Source organism: Pan paniscus, chromosome 7 (assembly GCF_029289425.2).
Source record: "Pan paniscus chromosome 7, NHGRI_mPanPan1-v2.0_pri, whole genome shotgun sequence".
Classification (NCBI taxonomy): domain Eukaryota; kingdom Metazoa; phylum Chordata; class Mammalia; order Primates; family Hominidae; genus Pan; species Pan paniscus.
The window spans coordinates 82,957,306-82,972,406 of NC_073256.2; the positions used below are offsets into that span (position 1 = coordinate 82,957,306).

General features: G+C 35.2%; 1 protein-coding gene across 5 annotated transcripts in view; it reads right to left on the bottom strand.

Moving 5' to 3' along the window:
• Positions 1-15,101, bottom strand: part of ARFGEF1 (ADP ribosylation factor guanine nucleotide exchange factor 1) — a 143,884-nt gene that overhangs the window by 22,528 nt on the left and 106,255 nt on the right. For all 5 annotated transcript variants that reach the window (XM_055116633.3, XM_034966183.4, XM_057303025.2 and 2 more), the window contains 7 exons: positions 12,653-12,743; positions 7,934-7,974; positions 7,670-7,839; positions 7,154-7,305; positions 6,844-7,016; positions 5,733-5,893; positions 4,613-4,743 (listed from right to left, as the gene is read on the bottom strand). In XM_055116633.3, coding sequence (XP_054972608.1) covers positions 4,613-4,743; positions 5,733-5,893; positions 6,844-7,016; positions 7,154-7,305; positions 7,670-7,839; positions 7,934-7,974; positions 12,653-12,743 — 919 coding nt within the window. The remainder of the gene's footprint in view (positions 1-4,612; positions 4,744-5,732; positions 5,894-6,843; positions 7,017-7,153; positions 7,306-7,669; positions 7,840-7,933; positions 7,975-12,652; positions 12,744-15,101) is intronic.

Below are 15,101 nucleotides of genomic sequence, written 5' to 3' on the forward strand. Positions count from 1 at the left end.
TGAAACTCAAAACTTCCGTCTTCATTCCTTACTGTTTCTTGAAATAATACTTTTATGTAACCATTAGACACTTTTAATCTTTTCTCTATTTGTTGCTTTTTCTGGGAAAATACAGGCATCCTCCAGTTTAGAAATGGCTTATATTTCCAAAAGTTTGAGAGTAAAACAGAACAAAATTTTCTTTGAAAGGCTCTCATAAGGACTGGAACAGAGCTCAACTCATTTGCTGCTATGCTATCCCCAAACGTAGTAGATGGCTCATACATAGTAGGTTCTCAACAAGATTTTGTTAAAGGATTGGGTAAAATAACATTACAATACTTCAGGCCAACAGTAAGTCCACATTGGTCTATTTGATCCCTAAGATACCTAATGTGTAATACTAGCAGTGGTAAAGAAACCATAGTAAAGAAACTCCCGGGAAAGAAAGTCTTCCACAGGAGACGCCTGTCAGAGTTCCACCACTGATGCTAAACCCATAGTTCCCTCCTTGCAATGGAACAAGGCTCCCTCGTCCTCCATCTGCTGAGCTCTGTATCTATTCCCTTCCACTCCAAGTAACTGGATGCTGCCTCTCATGGCTGGGAGTAAGTGGATATGGGCAATCCTGTTTTTTCCAGGGCCCAAAGTAAACACAAAGATCAATCGTTTCCAAGGATTTTTACTGTGGAAAATGTCTTTTTTTTTTTTTAAACCCATACTTAAGTAGTTGGTATAGGGAAAAATAATGCAGTCATGTGCCACGTAAGGACATTTCAGTCAACAATGAACTGCATATAAGACAGTGGTCCCCTAAGATTATAATAGAGCTATAAAGTTCCAATTGTCTTGTGACATTGTAGTTGAGGCTTTCACTGATTGTAGGCCAACACTTTACTCACATGTTTATGGTGATACTGGTGTAAACAAACCTACTGCACTGCCAGTCGTATAATGATAAACAATTATGTTAATAATTAATGTATTTACTATACTGCACCTCTCATCATTATTTGCTAGTGTACTCCTTGTACTTACAAATTTTTAAAAAGTTAATTGGAAAACAGCCTCAAGCAGTTCCTTCAGTAGGTATTCAGGAAGAAGTCATTATTATCATAGGAGATGACAGCTCCATATGTGTTACTTCCCCTGAAGACCTTCCAATGGCGTAAGATGTGGGGATGGAAGACAGTGACACTGATGATCCTGACCCTGTGTAGGCCTAGGTTAATGTGTGTGTGTCTATGTCTTAGTTTTTAACAAAAAAGTCTAAAAAGTAAAAAATAAAAATAGAAATAGAAAAAAGCTTATAGAATAAGGATATAAAGAAAATACTTTTATATAGCTGTACAATGTATTTTAAGCTAAGTGTTAATATAAGAGTCAAGTTTTTTAAAATTTTAAAAATTATAAAGCAAAAAAGTTACAGTAGGCTATGGTTAATTTTTTATTGCAGAAAAATATCTTCTCATAAATTTAAAGTAGCCTAGGTTTACAGTGTTTGCCTCCTTTGCATTCACTCACCACTCACTCACTGAGTCACCCAGAACAATTTCCAGTCCGGCGAGTTCCAGTCATGGTAAGTGCCCTATACGGGTTTTTGTTGTTGCTTTTTATTTTTATTTTTTTTTGAGACGGAGTCTTGCTCTGTCGCCCAGGCTGGAGTGCAGTGGCATGATCTCTGCTCACTGCAAGCTCCACCTCCCAGGTTCAAGCCATTTTCCTGCCTCAGCCTCCCAAGTAGCTGGGACTACAGGCGCCCACCACCACGCCTGGCTAATTTTTGGTATTTTTAGTAGAGACGGGGTTTCACTGTGTTAGCCAGGATGGTCTCGATCTCCTTTCCTCGTGATCCGCCCGCCTTGGCCTCCCAAAGTGCTGGGATTACAGGCGTGAGCCACCATGCATGCCCAGCCTACAGGTTTTATCTTTTATGCCATGTTTTTACTGTACCTTTTCCATGCATATATATATGTATGTATGTATGTATGTATGTATGTTTTTTTTTTTTTTTGAGACAGAGTCTCATACTGTCACCCTGGCTGGAGTGCAGTGGTACCATCTTGGCTCACTGCAACCTCCGCCTCCTGGGTTCAAACAATTCTCATGCCTCACCTTCCCAAGTAGCTGGGATTACAGGCGTGCACCACCACACCCGGCTAATTTTTGTATTTGTATTTTTTAATTTTTATTTTTATTTTGAGACAGAGTCTCACTTTGTTGCCTGGGCTGGAGTAGAGCGGCAATCTCAGCTCACTGCAACCTCTACCTCCCAGGTTCAAGCGATTCTTCTGCCTCAGCCTCCTAAGTAGCTGCGATTACAGGTGCGCACCACCACGCCTCACTAATTTTTGTATTTTTAGTAGAGAAGGGGTTTCACCACGTTGTCCAGGATGGTCTTGAACTCCTGACCTCAGATAATCCGCCCACCTGGGCCTCCCAAAGTGCTGGGATTATAGGTATGGCCACCATGCCTGGCCAAATTTTTGTATTTTTAGTAGAGATGGGGTTTCACCAGGTTGGCCAGGCTGGTCTCGAACTCCTGACATCTGGTGATCTGCCCACCTTGGCCTCCCAAAATGCTGAGATTACAGGAGTGAGCCACTGCACCCAGCCTGTTTAGATATGTTTAGATACACAAACACCACTGTATTAACAGCTGCCTACAGTACAGTAACATGCTGTGCAGGTTGTACCCAAGGAACAATAGGCTATGCCATCTAGATTTGTGTAAGTACATGCTATGATGTTCACACAATGCTGAAATTGCCTAGTAATGCATTGCAGAGAACATACTCCTGTCATTAAATGATGCCTGACTATATTTGGGACTTTAATTTTCGGTATATGTCCCCAAATCTAGAGAATTTTGGAAGAATTAAGTAAGAATGCACACAAGAAATTCTTTCTACACAGTGTTATACCAATTATAGTGCTGCACTATTTGTTGTTGTTAAAGACAGAGAGTCTCAATTTGTTGCCTAGGCTGGAGTACAGTGGTGTGATCAGGGCTCACCATAGCCCCAACCTCCTGTGCTTAGGCAATCCCGCCTCAGCCTCATGAGCAGCAGGAACTAGAGGCATGACCACCATGCCTAGTTAACTTTTTGTTCAAAGAGATGGGGTCTCACTATGTTGCCTAGGTTGGTTTCAAGCAATCCTCCCACCTTGACATCCCAGAGTGCTGGGATTACAGATATGAGCGATGGCATCCGGCCCACATTTTAAGATGGAAGCTAAACAGCAGCCCATACATATCCTGGGATGAGGTAGGAAAATCAAAGGCCATCACTGAACAAAGTTTACTGATCTTTTCTCTCTCCTTTACTAACTAGAACACACACAACCTCTTTAACAATTGGAATCTACCCATAATCTGAACATGGAATATGGTGAGAAATAAGGTATCACAGTGCCAAGCAACAGAAGGCTAAGAAAGCAGGTGGATCCTCCATCAAACAGACTTCTACAAATAAATAAAGGGTGAGGGGAGAGGGTGCTGAGTTTTCATGACCTGCTAGTCATGATATGTCAGCCGCTCCACTGAGGCAGGTGGACAACTGAAATGGGGCTATCTTGAATTTTAACAAGTTCCTAACAGGTCCACTGATAAACAATCCACCATGTCTAAATATAAAATAAAATGTTTTTCTATAGTGCTCTCATAATTAAAATCCCTAAGGGTTAAGTCCTATTTTGATTATCTATTTCATACGAATTTCTGTTGTAATAAATAATACTATAAAAATGAAAAATTTCTTGGGATATAAGTCAAATTTAACCTTGGTGGGGGATGGGGATGGTTCTGGCATAAGGTGAGAAAGGAGAGATTCATTCTGTGCTACCTTTAGAAATTCAAAAAATTCGATAAAGTTACACATCCAAATAACAGAAGATTCTTCCAAATAAGATGGAAAGATTCCTAAAAGATTTTGTTTACCATAAAATTGAACTCACGGTGGGTTTAGAGGTTGACAGATACTAGGACACACAAGCTGGCCATTTCAATGTGGCAAAGTACAGGGTAAAAAAACTACTATGGGAATCATGTGAGCCATGACCTAAGAACAGTGTGTTAGCATTTGGCCAGTTACATAATATCCATAATAGTTCCTTTACAGATTGACTATATGTTCATAATGATCTTTTATTGGCAATATACTTTTGAAAGAGTTCTATTTGAATAGCTCTATATTATTCCAAACTATGTTACTGACCAGGTTACAAAAAGAAATGGTTCTTCACCTAAAACCCACCAAGGATGTGCAGTTAAAAATTCTTCTATCATTCATCAGGAAATAAAATAAATTTTGCCACTAACTTCAACTTATTATTGGATACAAATATATGAAAAGACGGAATGTTTAAAGGATTAAATTAACTTAGAAGCTAAAATCAAATGGAGGCTATAATCAAATATTTTAAAAATAATGTAGTATTTCCATTTTTATTTTGCTCTAGTTAATATTTTTAAATAATATTAACATATTTTAAAATATACCTAATAATTAATATATTTGACAAAACATTTGATTTTATGGTCTTTAACTGTGAGATTGTGTTTATAAAGAAGAGTTAATTTGATTAAAGTCAAAATAAATCCAAAATTTTAATTACAAATATAGATTGTTACCTGGTTCTTACATCTAATTTGCATCTATTGATGATACAGGATAACTCAAAGAGAATTGGGAACCATCCTCTCACCCACACCCTGTCTTCAGGTGCTACGTTCATATCATCGCTTGTGTATTCCTTGAAAGCCTTCAAGAAAAAAGGTAGGGTTATTAAAGGCAAAACATAACACCCATACATTCAGTATACTAACTTCTCAAAAAATAATTTAAATGCTTCACAAATAACCAGTGAGCAATTTAATAAACAATAATTTATAAAAAATGGACACTATAACTGCCTACAATTTTAGTATATGTGCCACTGAAATAGGCAAAACATAACTGCCTATAAAGAGCTCTGGACTAGAATCCAAAAGTTAGCTTCACTTTCAACTGTCACCAGCTTTCTGCATTATTAGCCAGGTTAATTCAGGTTTACATTTTTATCACTTAAATGGTTGTGATACCAGACAGCCACATTAACCACACTGGTGAAGTATGAAGGTGAAATGAGTTGACGTATCTAAAAAGTACCAAGCACCTGATCGGTCCATGGTAGTACGGAATAAAACCTTATTACCAAATCTACGATACATCACTTTCTCTTATGATAGTTACAAACATAGATTCAAATGTACAAGTTAAATATGGCAGCTAGATTTTCAATTCAACCTTTTACTTTAGAGCTTAAGCCTATTCTCATCCATAGTCAGTCAGCTTCAGTATTACACAGCACAGACAGACAAGATGCACTGTAGGGAATGGTTAGAAACACAGGCTGGGGCTCAAACCCTAGTTCTACTTTACTAGCCCTGAAACTATGGGCACATTTTAAAATTTCTCTATGCCTCAGTTTCTTTGTCTGTATGGGGCTATAACACTATCTACCCCATAAAGCCATCAGAAGATTAAACAAGTTAATACAAGTTAATGAAAAACACTCAGAAAAATACCTGACACTTTCAATAATGGTTAGTTATAATCACTAACCATCCTAACTTGGAATCAGGCTGCTCAGATTATTTTTCAAATTACTGAAAAATAAATGCTTCATATACCCTCAATTCCCAAACAAACTTAAGATTTCAAATTGGAAAGAATACTCTGCAAAATTTTGTTTACTAAATGACGCTATACCTGAGGTCTATCAGACACATATTTTGCACAATGGCGAATAAGTCGAATTGCTTCCATACTTGTGTCTGGGAAAGCTGCATTGCACGCAAATTCAGACAAACACTTCACTGCATCCTGGAAAGAATCAATGGTTGCTGGAAAGTGTTTTTCAAATACAACGGCTAAAATAGAGAAAAATATATATTACTATAATTTTTCAATTATTCTTAGCTGTACCAAAAATACACCAACATCTAGATGTAATGCACTTCCTTAAAGGTTGTTACAGGTTCCGACATCCAACAGATATGAAGTTCAAGACTATCTTTACCACTTACCTGACTGCCCTGAGTGGTGAGAATAGTAAAACTTGTCTGTTTTGTTTACATTATAAACATAGCACCTAATACAGTGACTGGTACACAGTAGGTACTGATTCAACTTTGGTTGAATGAATGTACAAAATTACTTAACCTCTCTGTATCTCGGTTTCTTGATATAAAATGGAAATAATAATAATATACACAGATAGCTGTAAGCACTACGTAAAATAATATAAGTGAAGTGCTTAGTGTAATACTTAAGCAAGCACGCAATAAATGATAGCTATGACGATGCCATGATTCTTGATGTTGATGGTCATCATTGTCATCTTCCATATAGGCTTAACTTATAATCTTAGTATTTCAGTCAGTCCCCCTTGAACTTAAGGGGACTCCTCCTTGAAGAAGGCTGTGCAATGTACTTACTGGTCAAAAATAAAGGCTTTGCTTTAATACTCCATGGGTCTCAAGACCATCTCCATCACTAGTTCTGTGACCTTACATAAACTGCTTAACCTTTCTGGGGCTGAGTTTCCTAATCTATTTTGAAAAAAGGGATGGATAATAATGTTTAACTGTGAAGATTAAAGAAATTACGTGAAAAGTGCACACAGTATTTGCCATATGGTAAATACTCAATAAATGTTAACTATAATAAAAATTTAATTATTTTTATTTACTCTGGTTCTGTAGACAAAGCTTGGTAAACTTAAAGGCCATAATCTTATTGTTACTTGAATCATCTTCTGAACACGTTAAGGTTGCTTTTTTTTTTCCTTTTACTTGAACACAGCTAAGAGAATACTCACTGACAATGTGCCCGGTTGTTTGGAATGCAAGTTCCACTATGCTTTCATCTTGATCAGATGCAGCTAGATGAAATACAGAGAAAATGTTCTTCCATCCAGATCGAATGTTAGCAGCTTGAGAATTAACCATCTGTGCTATACACCGTACAACCATATCTCGAATTGTTGGAGACCTAAAAATATTAATATAATTGCTTGGATATGCAAACCGATAAAACTCAACAGTTTTTCCCCCTTTCTTCTGTTTTTCTCCCTGCTGTGGAAAACAACAAGATTTTCCTTCTATTAAGCAATTCAACAAATATAGTACCTGTTCCGTTTCATTATATGTTCAAAAGGTCTTAAGAAATCCTTCTGGAATCTGAAATTAGCAAGCTCCCCTTTCTCTAAGAACTTCATTGACAACTGCCTCAAGGAGTCTACTGCAAAAATAGCTACATCTTCATTAGGATTACACCCAACCTGTAATGGCGACAGAAATAAAAGATGCTAATTAATATCAGCAGTAAAAATCTACAATTCTTTATTTTTTGTTTTAGAAAAAGTATAGAATAGCATAGATACGTAAATCCTAAGATTTTCCATAAAGGCATTAAGTATGCTAAAACTATTTCTCAACAAGAAAAACAGACATTTTAAATCAAATTCTTAAAGCCCAGAGCAATCATTTCTAAAAAGAAAAACACCATTCATAGGGTTTTCTAATTTAATATTGAAAAGTAATAAATAATTGCTTGGAAGGGAAAAAGGCTCAATTTGATTACAAGGACATTCTTAACAAAAAATATACTACAAATGTAAACAAACGCCACAGTTATTCAAATACCTTATTAAAATGATCTCCAATAACTTCCCAAATTCGAGACCACTGCAATCTTATTCTTCCCATGTTGTAATATGATATTTCTACTATTTTTTGTAGACTAAACATTCTTGGGTGTGTCGTGGAAAGTAATTCATCCATAGACACAGCACAGAGCCAACGGACAAAATCCACTGTAATATAAATACATTTATATTTTTTTAGCTCAACATTAAAGTTATTTTAGCCCCAAGCCAGTTCCGAAGTAGAATAAATGCCCATACTTACCAATAGCATTTCCATCTAGCCTTGTAGATCCTGTGAATATTCTAGGGAAAATAAAACACAATTTAAAAAATTTATAAGTTACTGTTCTTATTCCAATTGAAAAGTATGTGGCATGGGGTACTAGCTATTTTTATGTTTTAAGGGAACAAAAAATTGGGTACTCAAATGAGTATTTTTCATCATTTAGTTTAGTAACAAGTGTAGTCTGGATGTTTCTCCCTCCCCTCCACCTCTACTCCATGTGAACCAGTTTACATTCAATATTATTATTAGGGTAAGTATATACTGCTGTAATTTTATTAGATTTACAAACCCCGGATAGATATGAGACTCTAAGAATAAGAAAAATATTAATTTGTAAAACTAATAATTGGCACACTACAGATTCTTTCCTGATTATTGTCTAGCATTAAGCAAGTTCTTAAAATGAAAAATTTGACGTATTTTTACCAGTAAAGTATATTTGATTAGAAAGTTCATTTACACTAAAAGTGACTTAATATAACCTTGCAAATAGTCTCAGTTTACCCAAGAATTGGCCAAACCACTTTCCTTAGGGCATTCAAATGTTTGGAGTTAAGCTAACACTGCCCAGCTTTGCCCATTCTTCTTTGCTGAGCTCTTTTTTTGTTTCAAAGTTTCATAAAAGATTTCAGCATAAACACATTAGTCCTCCTTTTTTAAAGTCTGCATTTTAACCCATATTCTGGGTTTGCAACCAAGAGTTTGACGTCACTTTCAAGAAGGATGACATTCCTCAACTTAGAATGCGCAAAATAGGATTTGCATGATAAAAAGGAAAACTTTAAAGGCAGGAGCAGGTCACAGTAGTCATAGTAGTAACAGTAATAGCTACCAATCACAAGATGGGTTCTTTTCTAGTGTAATATCAATATTCACTCATTTGATAATCACAAATTCCTTATGAAGCATGTACTATTAAATCCCCAATTTTATAAACACAGAAACTGAGGCACAAAGATGTTTAATAACTTCCTCTAAGTCACAGAACTAGTAAGTGCTAGAGCCAAGATTCAAACCAGGACAGGGTGATTACAGTCTATCCTATTAACCACTTTTCTATACTGCCTCACACTTACCTGAGCAAAAGGTATATTCAACCCTTTTTTCCTACTATCACAATCTAAATGTTCTGAGTATATCATGATTTTTTAACCCTAGTGTCCTTGCATGTCTATGTGTCCTGACAATGAGTAAAAAACAATATAGGAAAAACAGTTTAGAAACTGGTAACATGATGACTCAGAATGTGAAGTCCTGCTAAAGAAATGTCTTAAGATTTTCTATATTGTTCGTCAGCAGAATGAAGCAGTAATTCCAAAATCTGGCAGAAAACACAATCTGAGGGAAAAATCAAAAGTAATATGGCCCCTCTTAATCCAGGGATTAGACTGGACCCAGAAATTAAAGATATACAAAGTCTACAGAGCTCTCGCAAAACAAAAATGAAAACTGCCAGACTACGAATTTGGTCAGCTGATTTCTCAAACTAGAGGTATTCTCATGGAAGGCAATGGCTGTAAACAAGCCACACCATGAATACAGTCAAAAGTAAATAGCATAGGAGAACAAGAAAAGGCACACAAACAAAAACAAAGAAAAAAAGAGTTTTTAACTGAGAAGAAAGCAAATGGCAAACAGTAGAGGGGTAAAGAAAGAACAAAAGCAGAGATGGAACCACAGGGAAGGGAAGCAATAGATTCTGAAGGTGTTGACATAATGGAGAACAAAGGCAACAGGAGAGAGAACTATCATCAGCAATAAGACAGGTCCTGTGGACTGTTGTGATGGTGGAAGGTTGGGGGAGCATCCATTCTGAGAAAGGGCATCCCAATTCCTACTCACTGCCATAGTCTCTGAGGGGGTCACTCTATTTCTAGTAATGCTCCACTAAAGATAAGCCGTATGGTAGAGCACAGCAGTCTGTGGGGGCATTTAAAGTCAAGCCTTAACATTAAGGCAAGAGAACAGAGCTGTGTTTCATAAAATCAGCCTATGAAATGGTTTCTACATTTTCCATAGAAAAAGCAAAGGACAGAAGCACAAGAACCTTGTTTGTGAATATTAAAAATCATGTGCTTTTTAAAAAGCATTAGAAAAAACCATTGGTAAGATTACTGCTTAATCACATTATAATACAGATGCAAAAACAAAAAATGGTTTGCAAAACTTTTGCAGATTCTGGATCAAATCAATTTTTAAACTGTATGCAATACACAAGCAGCCTATATTATTATACCTGTAAAAGGTTTTTTCACAATGAATATATCAGAGGTAACATTTATTTCTTAGGCCTAAATGAAAAGTATTTATGAGCAAAGGAAGTTGGGATGAGCTGTATGTATTTTCTGATAGGTGAAATATTCCAAAGTCTGAGGTGAGCCAGTTTATAGCTAGATCTGGTATGTATAAAAAAACCATAAAGAGAAAAACTATGATGCTAAATAATTGTTTTTTAGCTATTAAAAATAAACCATTCATGGATAAAGTCTATCTCCTGCATAGTTTAGTAATATTCATTATGAAATTGGTCTAATTTAACAACGCATAAAAAATTCTATCCTAGCAAATGCTAGAGGATCAGTTATTCCCAGATTGAAGGGCCCAATATTCTTCTCCTATATTCTAATAATACAAGATTCCTAATACAAAGGTAGATAATTAGAAAATTTTATCACCTTAAAGTCTGTAATAAAATCTTATTCTTTTCTCTGTTGGTTAATAACCCAGAAGCCATAAAGAACTAAACATACAAAAATTTTTTTCTTTAGTTCCTGTACTTGTAATAACAGGTTATGCAGAAAAATAGGCCTAAGGACAGGAAAATGACTGTCTGCTGGGTAAGTACAGAACTCCCCAGATTGATGCCTGACACTATTTTCACTACTGTCTTGACTACCACTGAGTTGGGTAATGGACCAAAGTTTGAACATAACGATATGAAAATAAACTCAGATATTCAAAAAACATTTAATGGGAAAGTGAAATGTACCACTTAAGAATAATACAACATTATAAGAGATCAAATATATAACTTTCGGTGTTTTCACTATAAGCAAAAACTTGCAATACTGAGGTTTTGTATAAAATTTGATATTGGATTTATGTTAAAAGTATCTGGCGATGACAAGATTGTGATGACACAGTACTAACAAAATTTATGCTAAATCTCCTCTGAAATAGCACAAATTCTTAAAACAGAGAGGTAATTTCAAATGAATAACATGTCCCTCTGTAACAAACAGTGGATAGGAAGATAAATTAGAACTGGATGTGGTCATATAAAGTACATTATAAAAGCAGAAACAGTAGGTAAAATGTTAAAATAACATGTCCCTCTGTAACAAACAGTGGATAGGAAGATAAATTAGAACTGGATGTGGTCATATAAAGTACATTATAAAAGCAGAAACAGTAGGTAAAATGAATAGATTCTCAAAATGACAGTGAAGATGATTTGTCTGGAAGGCAAGAAAATCATTGACAAGAAAGCTAGCCCGGTAGCAGAAGGGCTATTACATAGCTCTGCAGTAGTACATGCAGGCTGAAAGGTGGAGAGGTTAAGCATGCATGCTTATTACACAAGCCTAGTTGTGGGAATGAGCAAGTTATTTAATCTTTTTCTGTCTCAGTTTCCTCATTGTAAATTGAGGACAAGAATACCCATCTCATGAGGCTACTGAAAGGATTAAATGTAAAGCGTTTTGCAAGTGCCTCATCTGTGGGAAGCCTTCATGTTTGTTATACAGTAGGTATGAGATAATCTTTCTTCAGTCTTCACAAAAAAATAGGCAAATGACTCTCCTCTTAAAAAAAAACAAAACAAAACACAAAAAACAACAGCAAGTAGACATTAAGAATTCAAGGAAAAAGTTCCATGGAGTACTTCCAGGGTCAGTGGCCACTGAACATTCTAGTTCTACCTGTACTTAGAGCAAAAAGTTTTATCTGAAGCAAAGTAAAATAATGGATCAGCATGAGTTTCCAGACTATCAAGGAAAGATTTGTACAAATTATGTTTTTGAAAGTTTCCATCACAAGTAGGGGGTGGGAGGAAGAAAAAGAAAAAACATTATTGTAAAATGTTTCACTTTTGGGGGCATTTATCTAGAAAAAGCTGAACTTCAAGTAACAATAGGAGATATTGTTCTACGTGCTAGACATTTTAAAATTGGAAATATTCTGTAGTAAATAAAGCATACCATGGGTTTTCTTTTAGAAAACAAACTAAAAATGGGGAATATGTGGTGATGTGTATAATATATAAATTCTGAAGTCCTTTCCAAAAAAGTTTATAATGGGAATTGCCAATAAAACCTTTCATTTCATCCATAATGCAGTCTTTATTGTGGACCCAGAAAAATAAACTACACAACATTTTCAAATAGGGATAATAAGGGGAATAAGTTTTCTACGAGAAAATAAAACATTTGTATTCTTTTCCATCAAGGTTACCATTTCCTTAATGCCCATTAGTATCTATTGTAACTTAAATTTTCATACTGTTTATCATCTTCTTATATTCTATGATCCAAAAAGCAAAATTATAAATAAAATCATCTAAATCACAGCATATCACAATTTTATATTACTTTAGAAAAATGATTTTGGCAATAATATTTTTCTTTTTACCAACACCTAAATGCTACAGAACTGAAATAGTAATCATCTGAAAAGGGAATAAAATGAATACCTTACCTATCTACAGCAACAACAACACTCTGAGAACTGGTTTCTCCAATGGATTCCTGAATACTTGCTATCTGTTTCCAGTCCACATTTCCTCCAACTACCACACATAAAAAAAAGTCATTTCAGTTTGAAAATAATTCAGTAGAAGAATACACTTAACAGTTCTAAAACATACTTCTGAAATCAACTGCTTTCCTAATAACAGAATGCTTCAGGTGAACAATTCTTTTGGCATCAGTGACATTAACAAGGCCAAATGTGCAAATGAACTTTACTAAGTAGTATACAACACATGGTTATAAGTCACAAACTATGTTTGTAAAGATCACACAAAGTAGGGGCACTGTGAATTTATATCACAAAATTATAGATATTAGATATAATTTCCCTTAATGTTTAAAGAAATGCAGCACTAATCTCAGTTCCAATGATACCTTCTGAGGATGATCCCAACTCCAAAAATTTAGACTTCCCTTGTCATTTAATCTCTAGTCCCCTATTTACAAAGGTCAGTTGAAAATTCTACCTGTATTTTCTAACACCCTTTTATTGAAAAGAATCATTCATCTTTTCCCTTGAAACTGGTTCCACATGTTGGAGAGGAGAATAACAATATTCCCAGTCTTCAAATTCTTAACTTCAGAATCACCTTTGATATCCTTCCCCTCTTCCACTATCAATATTCAACTAGTCACTAAATTTTTCTTCTGATCTGTTTTTCATATCACCTGTTCATTTCCATTCCTACCTAGTTCTGGCCCTCATAATCTCAGTCCTAGATTACTGAAACCATTTCATGAGTGATTTCCCTGCCATTAATTATTTCCCTCTTCAATCTCTCTTTCATCTCCCTGCCAGATTATTTCCTAAATCGTCTCCTTCATTCTGCTTACTGTTACTTACAAGATAAAATATAAATTCTTTACCCTAGCATTTAAAGCACTTCCCTTCAACAGTCTAGCCAAAATGTGCCATCCCTCAACTATCTAAAACTTACCTACCAAGACTCAATTTGGGTTCTCAATGAAAAGTTCCTCTCCATTGTTCTCATCTGCCTTTGAACTAAGCATTTACTTAGCTAAGTACTACTCAAATCAGAATTACTTTCATACAGTTGCATATAAATTATTTCAGGTGTGTTAATGTTGCCTTCACAACCAGATAAAAAGTTTCCTAAGGTTAGGAATCAAGTAATATTCATTTTTGTACTTTCCTACCTTACTCAAAATTAAGTCCAAAGCAGGTGCTCTACAAACACTTGACCTGAGTGACCAAACACTCAATAAATGCCCTTCTGAATGCAAACATAACAGATGATATCATTTAAACCTGCTGAACTCAAATTCTATTCTAGGAACTGAATGATGTGAAAAAGATGTAACCCCTGTCCTCACAGAGTTAATAATTTACACCAGGAGAGACAGATATGTTTATAATGAACTTCAATGCAATGTAATGATTACTTCATGGCTGAAATGAACTAACTACATAGAATAAGTTTGCTAAATAGAACTAATTTCAATAGGGACAAGAACAGGGTGTTAGCTCATAGAAAGGCTTCACATATGATGAAATATTAATTCAACCTGGACCTAGAAGGATAACTATGTAGAAAAGGAAGGAGAAAGAAAAGCAATTGAGACAGAGGGGCAGCTATATAAAGTAATGGAAACATACAACTGTACATCATGTTTTCACATACTTGGTAGTATAGCCATAATGAAGGATTGGCAGACAACAGGAAGAAGGGAAAAGAACAGTAGTAGGAGATAAAGCTGAAAAGACAGACTAGAAAAAAGAATGTGAAGAGCCTTGACCCTTAGGTTTAATGTACTACTTTCGAAAACAGGGATCCGTTAGGTCTTTTAGAAGATTGATATGACCTAATCTATTTTCCAAAAGACAACACTGATAATATCTGGAGAACATACTGAAATAGGAAAAAATATTGAAATCAGAGAGATAAATTAAAAGTCTACTGCTATAATACAAGTGAACAAGAATGAAAGCCTGAAGTAAGTGACACAGTATTGGGGTGGTAGGGAAATAGTGTCAAGGCAAACTTGACACGCACAGCATGTTACAGGAATTTTACAAAGAAAAACCTATGAGAAAAAAACAATGCCAATCATAAGATAACTTCCTTTGTGTATCAACAGGATATCCTTTCCACAGAGGAAATATATATATGTTCTGTGGGGAAAAAATATGTGTATGTGTGTATATGTGTGTGTGTGTGTGTGTGTCTGTGTATATATGTGTGTGTGTGTATATATATATACACGTGTCAAAATATGTCCTTTATATTTAAATATAATTAAAAATCATTAATAATAAAATATTTAAAGGAATCAAAGAATATAAAAAATGTCTAGGAATCCAAAGAACCCATTTCACAAATATGTGAAATCCCTTAATGAGAGTTCCAGTTTTGTCAAACAAATTTACTCAAAAG